A 15,088-nucleotide genomic window follows, 5' to 3' on the forward strand; every position below is an offset into this window, starting at 1 on the left:
ATCAAACCAAAACAAAACAGCAAACAACAAAGCAAATAATGTGTCCAAATCAACAGTATCCATCATCCCACTGTGTGCTGTCTGGTTAGACCATTTCTAGAAGACTGTGTCCAGTTCTGGGTAATACATTTTGGCCTCTCACAAACCTGTTATAACTAGAGGTGGCCAATGTGAAGGACAGACAAAGAAACAGCATCTGACAAGGAATGACTGAAGGGACCAGCATGTTTACCCTTATGGTGTAGAGCAGACATGATGCTGCTGTTTAAATAGTTAAGCCAGATATCTACAAAAGGACCACTAGTCTTTATAATAGTTTCAGAGCTAAAGTAAGACCAATAGCAGATTATAGCTCAAAATGAAGAAGTTTTCTCATGATTAAAGCTATCCATTAATGGAAGGGGCTTCCTTAAAAGAAAGTTAAAAGTAGAGTATGAATGATCATTTTTGAATAATGTTCAATTTGGTATATGCAGAATTTAAATTAGGTGGGTAATATATACTATGAGGTCAGTAACCCCTCATGGAGTTTTTTATAAATGAAATGGGGAGCAGCAAGCATGCACACTACCACCTAATCTTACAAGGCATAACGGTCTCCATGACACAACTGCAATTCAATCCAAGTACCACAATGATAAAGATGAGACATCAATTCTAGCTTGACATAGCAGGAAAGCAGGGGATGTTTCATAGCATAGATGGCATTTTTTAAGAATAATGGCTCAAGAGACAAGACTAAAAGACTAAAGAGAGACAAGACTAAAAAGGCTTCCAAATGTTCCTTCCAGCTCCAACAGTCTATTAAAGCAAACAAAAATACCAAATGAACAGAAACTCCTGGGCAGAGTGGTGAAAAAGAAGAAAGTGGATGGAAAGGAAATAAGAAATGAATTAAAAACAGATTAGAAAGCTAAAGCCATGCTTGTTGGTTAGTATCAACAAAGGTGGTGGCAACATTTCCAATACTAGCAGAAGAAATGAAAGGTATCTTTTATATTACTGGAAGTTTAATCAAATTTTACTTCAATATTGCTGCAGTAAGAATCATTCAAGAATGTCTGAAATATCTCTTTACTTAAACAGAATTTTAGCATATGAAATTCCACTCACCTAGAAGATTTAAAACTAAATGCTGAGTAGGGGCAAATGGATCCTGTAGATTGAATGCTGTATAACGGCTGTACTGAATTTGCCTTAGAGCTTCAAAGTTTCCAAGAAGAATGTCTCCAAGCCACTGGGCATTTACACATGGTATCCTCCACTCTTTGGCTTTTTCATACTTTAAACCAGTTGGTCTTTTTTTTTTTTGGAGAGAACACATTTATTAAATGTTAGAAGTTAGAGTTGACTACTGTTTGAATTTATATTTATTTTCAACAAAAGTCAATAAAAATACTGTTTCATAATAGAAATGGCAAGCATATCTTAGCAAAGTTAACAGTAATCACTGGCTGGCTCCTTCTAGAATCCAAGACAACCACAACCAGCAAATACAATTTTTCTTAGTTCTACCTTTTACCTTATTCTTATTACCTAATTTCATTGTATTTTAATAATTGATCTTAATTCATCTAATTTCATGAATTCTAATGTTTTATGGGTATTTCTGCTAACACCACCACTAATACCATTACTATTTTTTTAATAGACTTTTAGTTTCACATCCAAGTTTTCACTACAAAACCATGACATAATAAAAAATACAGAAATATTGAAATAGCAATTGTATTGTGCATAAATTTAAGATTAAGTAATTTATTTCAAAATTTTGCTCACTCTTTACAGATGAGGACTGTGTTGCTGCGGCACAGATAACCTGTATATTTGGCACCTGCCAAGTAAGCCATTAACTTTAGGTCATCTCTGTCACTATCAACAAATCCCGTCACAGAAATAATCTAAGGAGAAAAAGCAAATAAGGTTAAAAAAACAAAAACAAAAACAAGAGAAATTCAAATCCAAGTCCTATTTATTTTACTTTTTAGTTGTTATACACACACATTCATGTACATACAACACATTCATTTAATTTTCTGGCATTATGGCAGTTATTTGGTAATATCATTCCTAAGAATTTCGTTGTTTTTTTTTTTTTTCAAGGAGGTACCAGGGATTGAACCCAGGACCTCGTACACGCAAAGCAGATGCTCAACCACTGAGCTACATTCGCTCACCATTCCTAAGAATTTCAAAACCTTAACTGTATTAAGGGGAGATAAAAATATGTTATATTTGAACCAAATATGGTTATACCTGAACCAAATATGGGAAAACTTTTTCTGTATTAATATGGCATTGCTTAGATAATTGTAATGACTTCTCAAGCATATATAGTGAATTCTTCACTCTTTTTTTCTTTTAAAGATTTATTTTATTTATTCCTGGGCCCTTCATTGTTTGCACTCGCTGTCTTGCTCTCTGTGTCTGCTCATCTTCTCTTTAGGAGGCACTGGGAACCGAAAGCCACCTGCTTTGTTGTCTCTCTCACTGTGTTTCCTTTTTGTGTCTCCTGTCCTTGTAGCTCACTGTCTTGCTCATCTTCTCCAGGAGGCACTGGGAACCAAATCCAGGACCTCCCACGTGGTAGGCGGGAGCTCAATTGCTTGAGCCACATCCGCTTCCCTTGTCATTCTTAGTGATCCTAAATTTGAGAGCATTTGAGTGGGAAGATTCATAACTATAGAGTAGAACCCAACAGTAGTCACCTCTGGTGCAAAAACACCTGAATTATTTTAGAATTTTAAATAGTGTCAAAGACTTTGGAAAAACAACCAAATATATACTATGCGCAGGAAACTTATTATTATAGGGGAATAAAAGGAAATAAAACAAATTTATTATGTTCAAGGCATAAAGTAAGCCAAAGTAGACAAAAACAACACTAATTCAGAAGCCAATATAAGAAACATCAGGTCAATCTCTTTAGCAAATATATGATTAATTGCCAAAGAAAGAGAATTATTAAAAAGCAAAACAAAATAATTTTTCCTTACATGCTGTGAGCATGGTTTTCCTCCTGGTGGAAATGCCACTGGAAAATGAAGGGCTCGATGAGGTGGTACCATTTTCTTCTTTTTTAAGACTGCATTTAACCAGTGTGCAGTGATACATCTCTTCCTTTCTCTTATTGCCTATCAATCATAAAATACAGGACTGTTGTTTTTGGATCTGTGTTGCAGGATTAAGTACAAAATTGTAAAACTACAACTACAATGCTGTCTTTATTGGAAGTCCCACAAATCTGAGAATTCCATGAAGTCTAGCATTCAATTTATTAATGGAACAAACTAAAACAGTGTAATTTGTTAATTTGAACACAATCTGAAAAATGGTTACTATCTATATATGAACAGGAACCTGGGGAGAAAAGTGGCCAAATTTATAACAATTTTAAAAGTAGCTTTAATCACAGATTGAGCTAACACTTATGATCATCAAAATTAAATTTCTCTCATAAGAACACCTAAAACTAATCATAGGAAAAAAACCTCATTATTTCTACCTTTTTAGCTGAAAAGTGGATCCAGTAAAATGGCTACTCTTATAAGAGGTTTCTGGAAGGTCCATTTATCACATACACCATTAACATCAGCTTGGCTACAAATAACATTTTTTAGAAAAGAGAAGAAAAGCAACTTTTGGAAATAAAAGAAGGTACTATTGAGAAGGCTTATGCCCCAGTAGTTTTAGAGAAGCTCTGTAGGATAGTCTATTCTTTCAGGCTCTTGCTTGCCAAGTCTTACACTGTTTTAACAGTGATGCTTTGATATTCATCAGAAGAAGTGTCTATCCTTTTTTTGTAACACTACCCAGGAATTTTCCTCTCAAAGACATAAAGATCTGGGGTCCACAAGGTTATCAATCCTACCAAAGAACCAATGAAAATTATTAAGAAGCAACTTTCCTAATCTTAGAAGTAGAACAAAGTCCTTTCCAAAAACAATAGTCACTAGAATCCTTAGACTGTGTATTAAAAATTATAAAATGATACTTTGTTCACAGTCATAGTTTAGATACTTTTACTTACCTGTGCATACATACTACTGACTTGACTTTCACACAGAAGGTGTGTACATCTACTAGTGAATGTAGGGTCCACAGTGCCACCATGTGCTTGAATTATCTATATACACAAAGTTGTAATCAATTTTGATTACTCAGGAGAATAGAGGAGAAATATAATTTCAAATAAGACAGCTATTAAAAAATCCACCACAGATTTACACAGTATATTTCCCGAAAGTATAAAAGATATGTAACAGTTACATTAACAGACTATTTGACCCAGCACTATAAAATGAAAATGAACTCCAACTCTCATTTAATATCAATTTACAAGGTGAAAAAGAAGAAAAAATGGAATATTTTCCTTCTCACACAGGGCTTCTCATCTCAGCACGACTGACATTGTGGACCATTTTGTTGTGGGGCACCCTACACATTATAGGATTTTTGGCAGCATCCCTGACTTCTTTCCACTAGATGCTAGTAGCACCCTAGTTGTGACAACTAAAAAAGCCTAAAGACATTGCCAAATGTTCTCTGGAGAGCAAAATCACCCCTACTAAAAACCACTATTCTAAAAGGAAGGGGGAGGAAAAAAAGGCAGGCCAGATCCAAGTAAGAGAACATCAAAGATTTATTTTTAAAAACAGATTCAGTTTTCTGGGGTGGGGAAACTATCTTGCAACCTGATTTTGGAGGTTGCAGGACACAATAAATTTTTCAAAATTAAAAAAAAAACAACAAAAACGAATACACACACACACACAAAGGAGGGAGAACTTTACTGTAGTTAAGTTTAAAAAATAAATTTAAAAAAAAAATCCCCCATAAAATTAATTCTACCTCATTTACTACTTTTTAATATAACTACTCTTATAGTTATTCATAAATACAGTTCAATAAGGCATATGATAAAAACATCAGTTTCCTATGCCATCCCAGTTTTCCATTCCCAGAAACAATCACATCCAGTCCTTTAAGCTATTTCTTCTTCTATTTCCTAATATATTCTAAATGACATGTTATGCTGCTATTTCTTTATTTTTCGGTTTCAGATATTATCTATTGACTTCCTCCTATGGATAGAGGATTTAGCTCTTTTAAAACCATTCTTTATCCCAGCACACACATAGTCACTTCCTTTGTCCCCCATCCCCACCTTCCTAATATAGTTATATCACAACTCTTTTTAAATCAGTCTTCTGTGATTTAATACAATGTAGCTCAGTCACATGGTTCAATACAGCATACTAGTATTAAAGTTCCTTTCATGTACAAACTTTTGTTATTCCCTGGTGTGAATAATCCTCATTTTTTCCTATCCCCTCACCTGCCTTTTTCTTAGTTTTCTTTGGCCTATCATTGTTTCATTCCCAAATGCTTCAGAAATGCAGATGTAGTTTAAATGGATGTCCACAAATTTTTTGATAGTCCTCCATTCCAGAGCTGGGGCGTGCCTCCCCTAGCTTTGAGTAGTAACTCACTTCTACTGAATGGAATATGATGAAAACGAGTGTGTGACTTCCAAGGCAAAATTATGAACCACATCGTGGCTTCCTCCCTGTTCTCTGTCTTAGATCACACACTCTGGTGCACTCAAGCAAGCCTGCGGTGAGGTCCAGGAACTGAAGCCTTCTGCCGACAGCCACGTGATCTCTTGGAAGGTGATCCTCTAGTCCCCACCAAGACTTCAGATTACTGTAGCCCCAAGCTCATAGGGACAGTTACCACCACTCTAAGCCACTCCAGAGTTTACGACCCATGAAGAAACTGTGAGGTAACAATTGTTTATTGTTTTAAGGCACTAAGTTTTGGGGTAATTTGTTACACTGCAATAATTACCTAATAGCTTCTCTTTTCTCAATATGTTAAAACATGACCCAGTATTCTATCAGCATCATTCTTTACTTATGTGCTCCAAATCTGGTTACTCTCTAGTCCTATTTTCGCATCTATTTGGGATTTCCCTTCACCTTTATCCTTCGCATCTATGACAGAGCTCCCCTTTCTTGGACACGTCTTCCTCTTTGCTGGTACAGTAGCTTCCTGAGAAAAAGGTTATGTGGGAAGTAAAGTTATTGATCTTGGAAGTCTGAAAATATCTTTATCCTACAGTTCCATCTGACTGATAGGCTGGGTATATTATTTTAGGCTGGGAACTGTATTTCCTCAGAATTTTGAAGAAATTGCTTGACTAGCTTCCAAGTATTGTATCTAAGATACCTGCTACCATCCTGATACCTGATCTTTTAACATTCTCCCCTCTATTGAGCTTTTAACATTTTCTCTCTCAAATTTTCAAAACTTTCCTGTCTTAATATTGTTCTCTTTTCATTCCCTTTCAATCTAAAGACTCATGTCTTTCTGTTGTAAGCTATTTCCTTTAATAACTTTCTTGCCTACATTTTCTGTGTTCCAAAACTTCTATTTTTGAATTATTTTTAGATGACTTGGACTAATCACTACCCTGAAAAAAAATCAAAACCTTTTCTCCATTATCTATCATTCACTTAAAAAAAAAAAAAGACATATATTTATTTCCCCCTCCTCCCCCATAGTTTGCTCTCTGTGTCCATTTGCTGTGTGTTCTTCTTTCTTCTATGTCTGCTTGTATTCTCATTAAGCAGCTCTGGCAACTGACCCTGGGACCTTCCAGACTGGGAGAGAGGCGATCACTCTCTTGTGCCACCTCAGCTCCCTGTTCTGCTACGTCTTCTTATTGTCTCTCCTCTGTGTCTCTTGTTGTGTCATCTTGCTGTGCCAGCTCTCCACATTGGTTGGCACTCCTGTGCGGGGCGGCACTCTTGCGTGGGCCAGCTCGCCTTTACCAGGAGATCCTGGGCTTTGAATCCTGGACCTACTATATGGTAAATGGGAGCCCAGCTGCTTGAGCCACATGCGTTTCCCTTATTCGCTTTTGTTCTACTTTCAAGGATAGTCTCTAATGTTACCTTCTAACACCTTCATTACTTTTTGGGTGGTTTAGTTTCTGCTGTTCTAATTGGCAAATGTGCCTGTCTCCAGCTCCTCACTATCATGGACCTACAGGAGGCTATCATCAAATCTCAACTGGTCCATGACACAGTCATCTTCCTGATCTCTCTCAAATTCATCATTTTACAATCCAAAATTTGGCCACCTCACACTCTGCCTTTTCTATATGCTTTAAAGACTATAAGGAGAAAAATCCAAATTCTATAACATAGTATATAAATAAGGTCTCCAAAGGCAAAGCCTTGTCTTTATTTATCTCCTGCCCCTCCTGTCTCTAATCTCACTACTGAGGAGCTTACACTTTACCACTTTCTCTATCAATTCCTGCTTTGCTATCAATTTATCAATTCATGTCTTTGCTATGCTCTACCCTATATCTAAAAAATCCTCCTCCTTTTACCCTTACTTATCTGTAAAGACTCAGTTGATAAACCACCTCTTCCAGGAGACTTTTCTTAACATGCCACCCCTCTAACTGATAGATTTTCTTAGGACTCTCATAATATCACATGTTTGACTCTCTCCTACCTACCACACTGACACATGCCTGTGTCTATTACATCTACCAGTCAACAGTTTTCTCAAAGGGTCTCTGTTTACTCATCATATACTTCCTATGTTTTGCAGCATGCCTGGCACATGGCAGGGGCTCAAATGCCAGCTGAGTAAATCAATTTCTTTAGTTTAATCAAGAATCTATGTGAAAGTTTTGGTAATATATAGTGCTGATGGTAGCACAACATTGTGAATGGAATTAACAGCACTGAATTATATATTTGAATGTGCTTAAAGGGGGAAACTTTAAATTATATATATGTTCCTGGAAAAATTAAAAACAAAACAAAACAAAACAAAAAACCCACAGGACTGTGTAACACAGTGAATCCTAATGTAAACCTTGGACTACAGTTAATAGTACAACTGTACTATTCAGTTGTAACTAATGTACCACACTAACGCAAGGTGTTAATATTGGGGGGGGAATAATGAGAACTCTGTATTTTACACATTATTTTTCTATAAACCTACAACTTCTCTAATAAAAAAAATTACTGCATTTTGAATGCTTGTAGTGAAGCACATTTAAGATATATCTGGAGCATACTTAAACTCAGTTTTTAAAAAACAACTCAGTTTTGACTTGTGGCACTGCAAGAATAAGTGTTTATTGTTTCTTTAAAGGTCACAGTGCAAGTAATAAATGGACACAGTTCTACAACTGGACTAGAAGACTTTATAGTCCTTTCTAACCTGAAGTTTCTACGATTTTCGAACACTGCTCTTTGGAGAAACAGAGATGACGAAGACATACAATTGATGGCTATTGTCCTGGGTCACCAAAAACCTGATTACCACCAAAGAATTTATTCTCATATCCTATATAGATACAGATAATTAGGAACCCTGAAAATTTCAGAGCTGAAAAGAATCCTAAGAATAATAAAGTACAACATCCTTACCTTACAGCTAAGAAAACTGAAGCCCAGAAAAGTGATTTTCCCAAAGTCACAGAAAAAAATGTTAACAAAAATGCCCATAAAACATTCAGAACACACATAAATGAATCTCAGTGAATAAACCTGAATGAATATAGTTAAGTCAGTAATCATAAAGGGGAATGTTCTAATACATAGTTTTATTTCTTCTAGGTATAACCTCACCCGTTTCCAGGTGGCCAGCAGCTGTTTATCAGACATCTGCTCTGGGTAATCTGCAATTGCAAATACACATCCCAGTAAGAAGCCTTCCTCTGGAACTACAATAGAATTGAAGAAGACAATGAAAATTAAAACCCCATGAATATACATGCACAATTTTTAAAAAAATGCATTTTGCTGAGTTATATTTGATTTTCTCAAGTTAATCAATCTCAACCATGATATGATGTTGCGGGATTTAAGTACACATGGATTACTTCTAAAATATATTAGCTTGACTGCTTATGTTAAATGATTGTTTAAAAATAAAAAGAACGTAATCTACTCCTGGCCATTAAACAGTCTGAGTTGGTTCTTGTGCCAGCCTTGAGGGTCTACGTAACACCAATAGTCACCTTAGTATATGACATTCCTAAGAAAGAAAGATGATAGAAGTATTCCATTATAACTATATTTTTTGTTAGGTATAGGATTTACACTCTCCATTTTGTAATAATTATTTTGATATGGATTCTTACCCCACCCACAAACATTCCCAAAGCATTTATGTAAGTATCAGACTTTTAGGAGAAATTTTTAAAAAAATCCACATTACTAACTCTCCACTGCTGGATCATGTCCAAAAAGCTGATGATGCTGTAACTGTGACTGCTGCTGGTGCTGCTGCTGGTGCTGTTCGGGTTGCTGAGGTGGAACCTGATGCTGCAAGACCTGGGATGTTTGACTCAAGTGTTGTGCTGTTTGATTTTGCATTTGTTGTTGCTGATGCTGTTGGTGCAGGCGCTGTAACTGCTGCTGCTGTAGCTGCTGCTGCTGAATTTGCTGCTGCTGCTGCTGCTGTAACAGACTCTGTTGCTGCTGCTGTAACTGTGCTAACTGTTGCTGTTGTAGCTGCTGCTGCTGCAGCTGATGTAACTGTTGCTGAAGGGCATGCTGTTGCTGGAATGGCTGTAGCTGTTGTTGAGGGCGATGCAGCTGCTGTTGAGGATGCAACTGTTGCTGTGGAAACTGTAGCTGTTGCTGTGTAAACTGATGTTGATGGACTTGCTGCTGCTGCTGCTGCTGTGAAAACTGATGTGACTGTTGCTGGGGGTAAGGCTGTTGAGAAATCTGTTGCTGCTGTAGCTGCATAAGCTGCTGGGGTTGAAGATGTAAAACGGGGTGGTGCTGCTGCTGCTGCTGCTGCTGGGCTTGATGCTGCTGTTGTAACATATGTGTCTCTGGAGTTACTTTCACTTGGCCGAACAGCACTGCATTTGCATTTGCATGTCCCTGTTGGCTATGATTCACCTGCTGTTCTAAATTTTTTGTAGGTGCTGAAAGAGACTGTAAGATCTAGAAAACAAAAATTAGGCAAAGTCATTATCAATAGTTTCTGAAATGTGCTAATATTTTTTTCAGAGAGTAACAATTTATTCAACATGTTTAATATCCAACTAAATGGGAAACTTCATATGACTGGAAGCTTCAAAACACAATCCTGCATTTTCTATTATATTTATTAAGCCTCATCATCTTTAATAAAGCAACTAAATTACTATTTGAGACCACCAAAATTTGAAACTTTCTGAGAGAATGGAATAAGCTAATGAGTTAAAACTGACAAACATTAAAACCTATATAGCTCATGTATTTCACAGAACAAAGAGTGATGAGGTAGTCAAAAAAATTAGAAGTAGTCTGTCCTATTTAGTTCTAGGACCTTTGGGAATCTGTCTCTGGCACTCACTTGCAATGTGCTATTGCAAACAAGCATCTCCCATCTCTCTCCCATCAGCCTCACAGACCTACTCTTAACCAGGGAATACTCTGGGGAATGACGAGTTATGAAAGCATCTGGCAGCCATAGACTGATTCTAACCCCAAAACCTATCCACAGCTGCCAATTTCAATCTCCTCCAGCCTTATGGCCACCAGAGTTCAATAAAGAAATTTTCCCTGGTGAGAGCAAAACATCAAAGAATACCTTGCAAACTAAAACCCAGGCATACGTTATAACCAGGAGCAGCCTGACAGAAGCTAACACCATCAAAGTCACCAACATCTCATCTACTGTCATCCTGGCCTGTGTGCCATGCTGCAGCTAAAAGATAGGCACAAAAAACACCAATTGGTTTGTTTAAATGGTAAACTTTCTCAATTGAAAAATCAATACAGCTGGCAAGTTTTCCTTCTTCAAAAATGTCTTTGAAGTCTTAGGACAAAAATGTGTCAAGCTAGAGAAAATCATACAAGTCATATGATTGTGTTCATTCTACAACACAATAACAGCGAGTAAGCTGAGTAATAAACATGCTGAGGAAGTAGGGGAAGGGATAGTGAATCAGGAGATGTTCAAGAAGCAAAGTATCAAATTTCAAGTTAATTTTATTATCTTCTATAGCACTGAATAAATCAAAAGAAATATAGCAACATGCCACACAATGAATTTTGTTCAACATGCTCAAATAACAAAAACTGGTAAACTTCTTGTGGTCATGGAAATTGATAATAATTGGATCGATTTTGCTAAAAATCAATACAACTAACTCTATTAAAAGCATATTTATCATTTAAATAGAATTCTAATTTAATGTTACTAAAGCTGTTCCAAAATCTCAAATTTAACATATATCCTGCACTAAAGTAGATGCTAAAATACAAACATTTTAAAATCTTTAAGGGTACATGTCTGTCTTTGAAATCACCTCATAGTTAAGACATCTTTATAAGGAGATTCTTTCAGTTGAACTCTCAGTTGAACTCTAAATAGAAAACTTTTTATTTTAAACAAATTTACAAATAAGTGGGTAACTGTTTCTTTTCTACACTGAGAAGAATTAAAAAAAACAAACAAACCAAAAACAGTTAAGTGGGGTGGGGGGAACTATCTCTCTCTATACCACTACCCAGAACAGTAGTTGATCTGCTAATATTTGTATAAGAAAGCACGGGAGGGTGAGGGAACAAACAGGTGGTGGTGTGAGAATACCTCCTTTACACAGATCAGGTATGAGTCAATACACAGAAACTGCTAACCATGGCTACCTTCTGAGAGGATAAATGGGAATCAGGGGTGAGAGGGAGTCTAACTTTCCACTTCAGCACGATGGTGAACTGATTGTGTTCTTCAGTTTGGATGTTTTCTTGGTCATGGCCCCCATTGTGGTGGGTATGAACCCTACGTAAATAGGACCTCTTGAAGATGGGTTATTCAGCTAAGGCATGGACAATGATTCAGACTGGGCTTTAATCTGGATTACTGGAATGCTTTATAAGCAGAATAAAATTCAGACGCAGAGAGAGCTAACCATAGGATGAAGTCAAAAGTCAATGGGACCCGGAGGAGAAAGAAGAAACATTGAAGCATGTATATTGCCGTGTGATAGAAAAGCCAAGGAAAAAGGATCACTGGCTGTCCCAGAACAAAAGAGACTTCAGGGGGAAAGCACTGTTTTGCTGACACCTCAATTTTGCACCTTTCCTGGACTCAAAACTATGAGTCAATAAATTCCCATTGTACAGTATTTGTTTTATCAGCCAGCAAACTAATTCAGGTATAATTTAAACTATTTATTTTGTGTATATGTTATTTTTTCACCCTCAGAAGTAAATAACCCATATAAATTTTATAGCTAATAAGGATCTGCCACAGGGAACCAGAGCCAAACCAACTGTTTGCCACATGCTTTTCCCCTCTCTGCACCTGCCAAGTGTAGAGCAAAGGGGAGCTCTGGAACTATAAAGAACCTATACACACAAAGGACCATACATTAGGAGTGAAATGGAGGAATGCTTGGGGTCAAAAGCTCTTCTGCGCACTTTTATTCCTCACTGGAGTGGCCAGGAAAACTCTGTGCTGGGGTCCTTCTACCTGGGATGACTGATCTAAGAGGGCTGAGGGAGGCCACGATGTGGCAAGCAGGGCAAAAGAGAGCTGTGTCTACTCCAGTAGAAAGGGCCCCTCTGTCCACTGTTGACCTAGCCCAATCAGGAAAAAAAGCAGATGGAGATGCAGGATGAGAGCCTAGAACATCAGCTTGGGAACACACTATGTATCTGGAATAAAGAGAATGGGAATCTGAAGGTGCAGATCTAGCTGAGTAGCTGGCATCCTGAAATGCCAGCAATTGAGATGCTACTTAGAACATAAAACAGATCACTTCAATCTTTTGACCTTGCTGAAAACTTGGGTTGGTCTTGAAGAATGTCATGAAAAAGTAAAAATTTTAATTCCTTGATCACATTAATAGTGCCACATTGCAAATGATCACTTTGAATCAATGCCAACTTTAGATTTATTTTTCCTTCACTTTTGTCATAGTCCTTATTTCAAATTACTTATTACTGAGTGACACAATATACAAAGGATTATGATAAATACTGCATGGCTCCTAACCACTGTAAACTTGCAAATGAAAGAGGATTTTGACGATTATCTATGTTTTCCCCTGATCTAATTGTAATCCAAATCTATCTTATATTTCTAACATTTCAAGCATTCATTTTCTTCTCATCTAGCAGAAAAATGTCCTGATATTCTCAACATTGCTGAAAAACTCTCAGAAAATCTCTTAGCAACTGATCTCATTAGTGATCCATGTATTCACTCATCAAAAGTTGATAGTGCCTTCCTATTTTTCCACCACCAGAGCACACAGCTGAGTATATTACAATTTACAATTTCATCTTACAAGGGTGTCTTACCAAGAAGAGGATTTCAAAAGCAGAGATGTGCCCAAACACTCTAGTATATACACTTATTTCCACTTCAAACTAGGTTATCTTATCACTATATCCAAACACAAACTTCGAGAACTCTGAGTTTAAATCAATATCCACTGTATTTGAAAATACAGAATATGGTAGAACAACCAGTTATTAATGAATGGTGCTTTTTACACTGAAAATGAATGAAAAGCAAAAAACACTTCCATTCTATTTTAGGTGGAAGACTATGATTCATAATTTTACAACTAAAGAAATGAAGGGGAAAAACCATTTATTGAGCTGTCACAGGCTTTCCATATTATTTCATTTAATTCTCACACCAACCCTATGAGATAGCTCTTTTTAGTCCATGAGTGAACACACAGGACAAATCTAAATGAGTGTTCCAGGCCTTCTCTCCACAGCTCGCTCACTCTCTAACTTTTCCCACTGCAGTCAGAGTTATTACTACACTTCTATAACAGTTTGACATAGTTATGAATTCCAAAAACAGATAATGGATTACGTTTGTAATCTGGTCTGTACCTGGGCATGACTGAGTTATGACAGGGGCTTTGATTGAGCCATGTTATTAGGGCATTGAGTCCCCACCCACTAAGGGGTGGGGACTCAGATAAAAGAGCATGGCAAAGGACAGAGTTGAGGGTTTTTGAGGTTGGAGTTTTGATGCTGGAGTTTGATGCTGAAGCCCTGGGAAGTAAGCTCACAGAGGAAAGAGAAGCCAGCCCCAGGAAGATGAACCTCTTGAACCCAGAGAGAAACAAGACACTGGAAGGGAGGAATCCAGGAAGCCTGAACCCTTGCAGCCATCAGCAGCCATCTTGCTCCAATGCCTGGAAATAGACTTTGGTGAGGGAAGTAACTTAAGCTTTATGGTCTGGTATCTGTAAGCTCCTACTCCAAATAAATACCCTTTATAAAAACCCACCAATTTCTAGTATTTTGAAACAGCACCCTTTTGGCTGAGTAATACACCTTCTAATTCCTCAGATCAATAATTTAGAATTATCTTTGCCTTTAGCCTATCATTCTTTATAGACTTTATTTCCTACTTATCACTAAGTTCTGCTTGCTTTCCAATACTACTTTGTGACCATTACATCTCTATCGTCTTCTAAAACTCTCTGTTCTTCTGAGACATTCTTAAATGGTTTTATCATTCACTACCTTTCCTGGGGGCTAATGTACATGTACCATATAGACAACATGCTCAAGCACTGAAAGATTATGGAAAGTGGTCCTTCTTTGCATTCCATCTTCTTTCTTTAACTTGAGTGACTTTAATACTCACATGGACAACCCTAACCACCCCTAGCCTTTTAGTTCTTTGAACGCTTCATCTCAATGGTCTTCTCCACTTTATTGCAGCCACTCATTCCCACTCATAACCTAGACCTGCTGTCAGTTACAAACTACAATTTATCTATAGGAAGTAGGCAGGTAATATAAAGTGTGACAGAACAGAAGTACTAAGATATAGTGGTAGAAACTGAAGCACACTGAACGGACCTCATTGAAAAAGCTGCCTCTCATTTCCAAATGAATGTTACCATTCGGGGCATTAAGAATGCAAGTGTAGTGTTTTATATTATCTACTTCTCAAAATAAGCCAGAAATCCAATTTTTTATAGAAATTTCATGATTTTGGCAAATAATTCAAGTTAAAAAATTATTTGGGCTAAACTAAATGTGTACAGGCATAATATGGTCTATAGGCT

At 37.0% G+C, this 15,088-nt stretch overlaps 1 protein-coding gene across 8 annotated transcripts in view; it reads right to left on the minus strand.

Annotated features, from left to right (window-relative positions):
• Window positions 1-15,088, minus strand: part of PAXIP1 (PAX interacting protein 1) — a 74,098-nt gene that overhangs the window by 26,441 nt on the left and 32,569 nt on the right. For all 8 annotated transcript variants that reach the window (XR_009185919.2, XR_009185920.2, XR_011648905.1 and 5 more), the window contains 6 exons: window positions 9,260-9,995; window positions 8,664-8,758; window positions 4,031-4,126; window positions 2,997-3,134; window positions 1,780-1,901; window positions 1,114-1,298 (listed from right to left, as the gene is read on the minus strand). Coding sequence is in view for 4 of the 8 variants with exons in the window: in XM_071215369.1 (XP_071071470.1) it covers window positions 1,114-1,298; window positions 1,780-1,901; window positions 2,997-3,134; window positions 4,031-4,126; window positions 8,664-8,758; window positions 9,260-9,995 (1,372 nt within the window). In the remaining 4 variants the exon portion in view is untranslated. The remainder of the gene's footprint in view (window positions 1-1,113; window positions 1,299-1,779; window positions 1,902-2,996; window positions 3,135-4,030; window positions 4,127-8,663; window positions 8,759-9,259; window positions 9,996-15,088) is intronic.

The sequence above is a fragment of the Dasypus novemcinctus genome, chromosome 5 (genome assembly GCF_030445035.2).
Source record: "Dasypus novemcinctus isolate mDasNov1 chromosome 5, mDasNov1.1.hap2, whole genome shotgun sequence".
Taxonomy (NCBI): domain Eukaryota; kingdom Metazoa; phylum Chordata; class Mammalia; order Cingulata; family Dasypodidae; genus Dasypus; species Dasypus novemcinctus.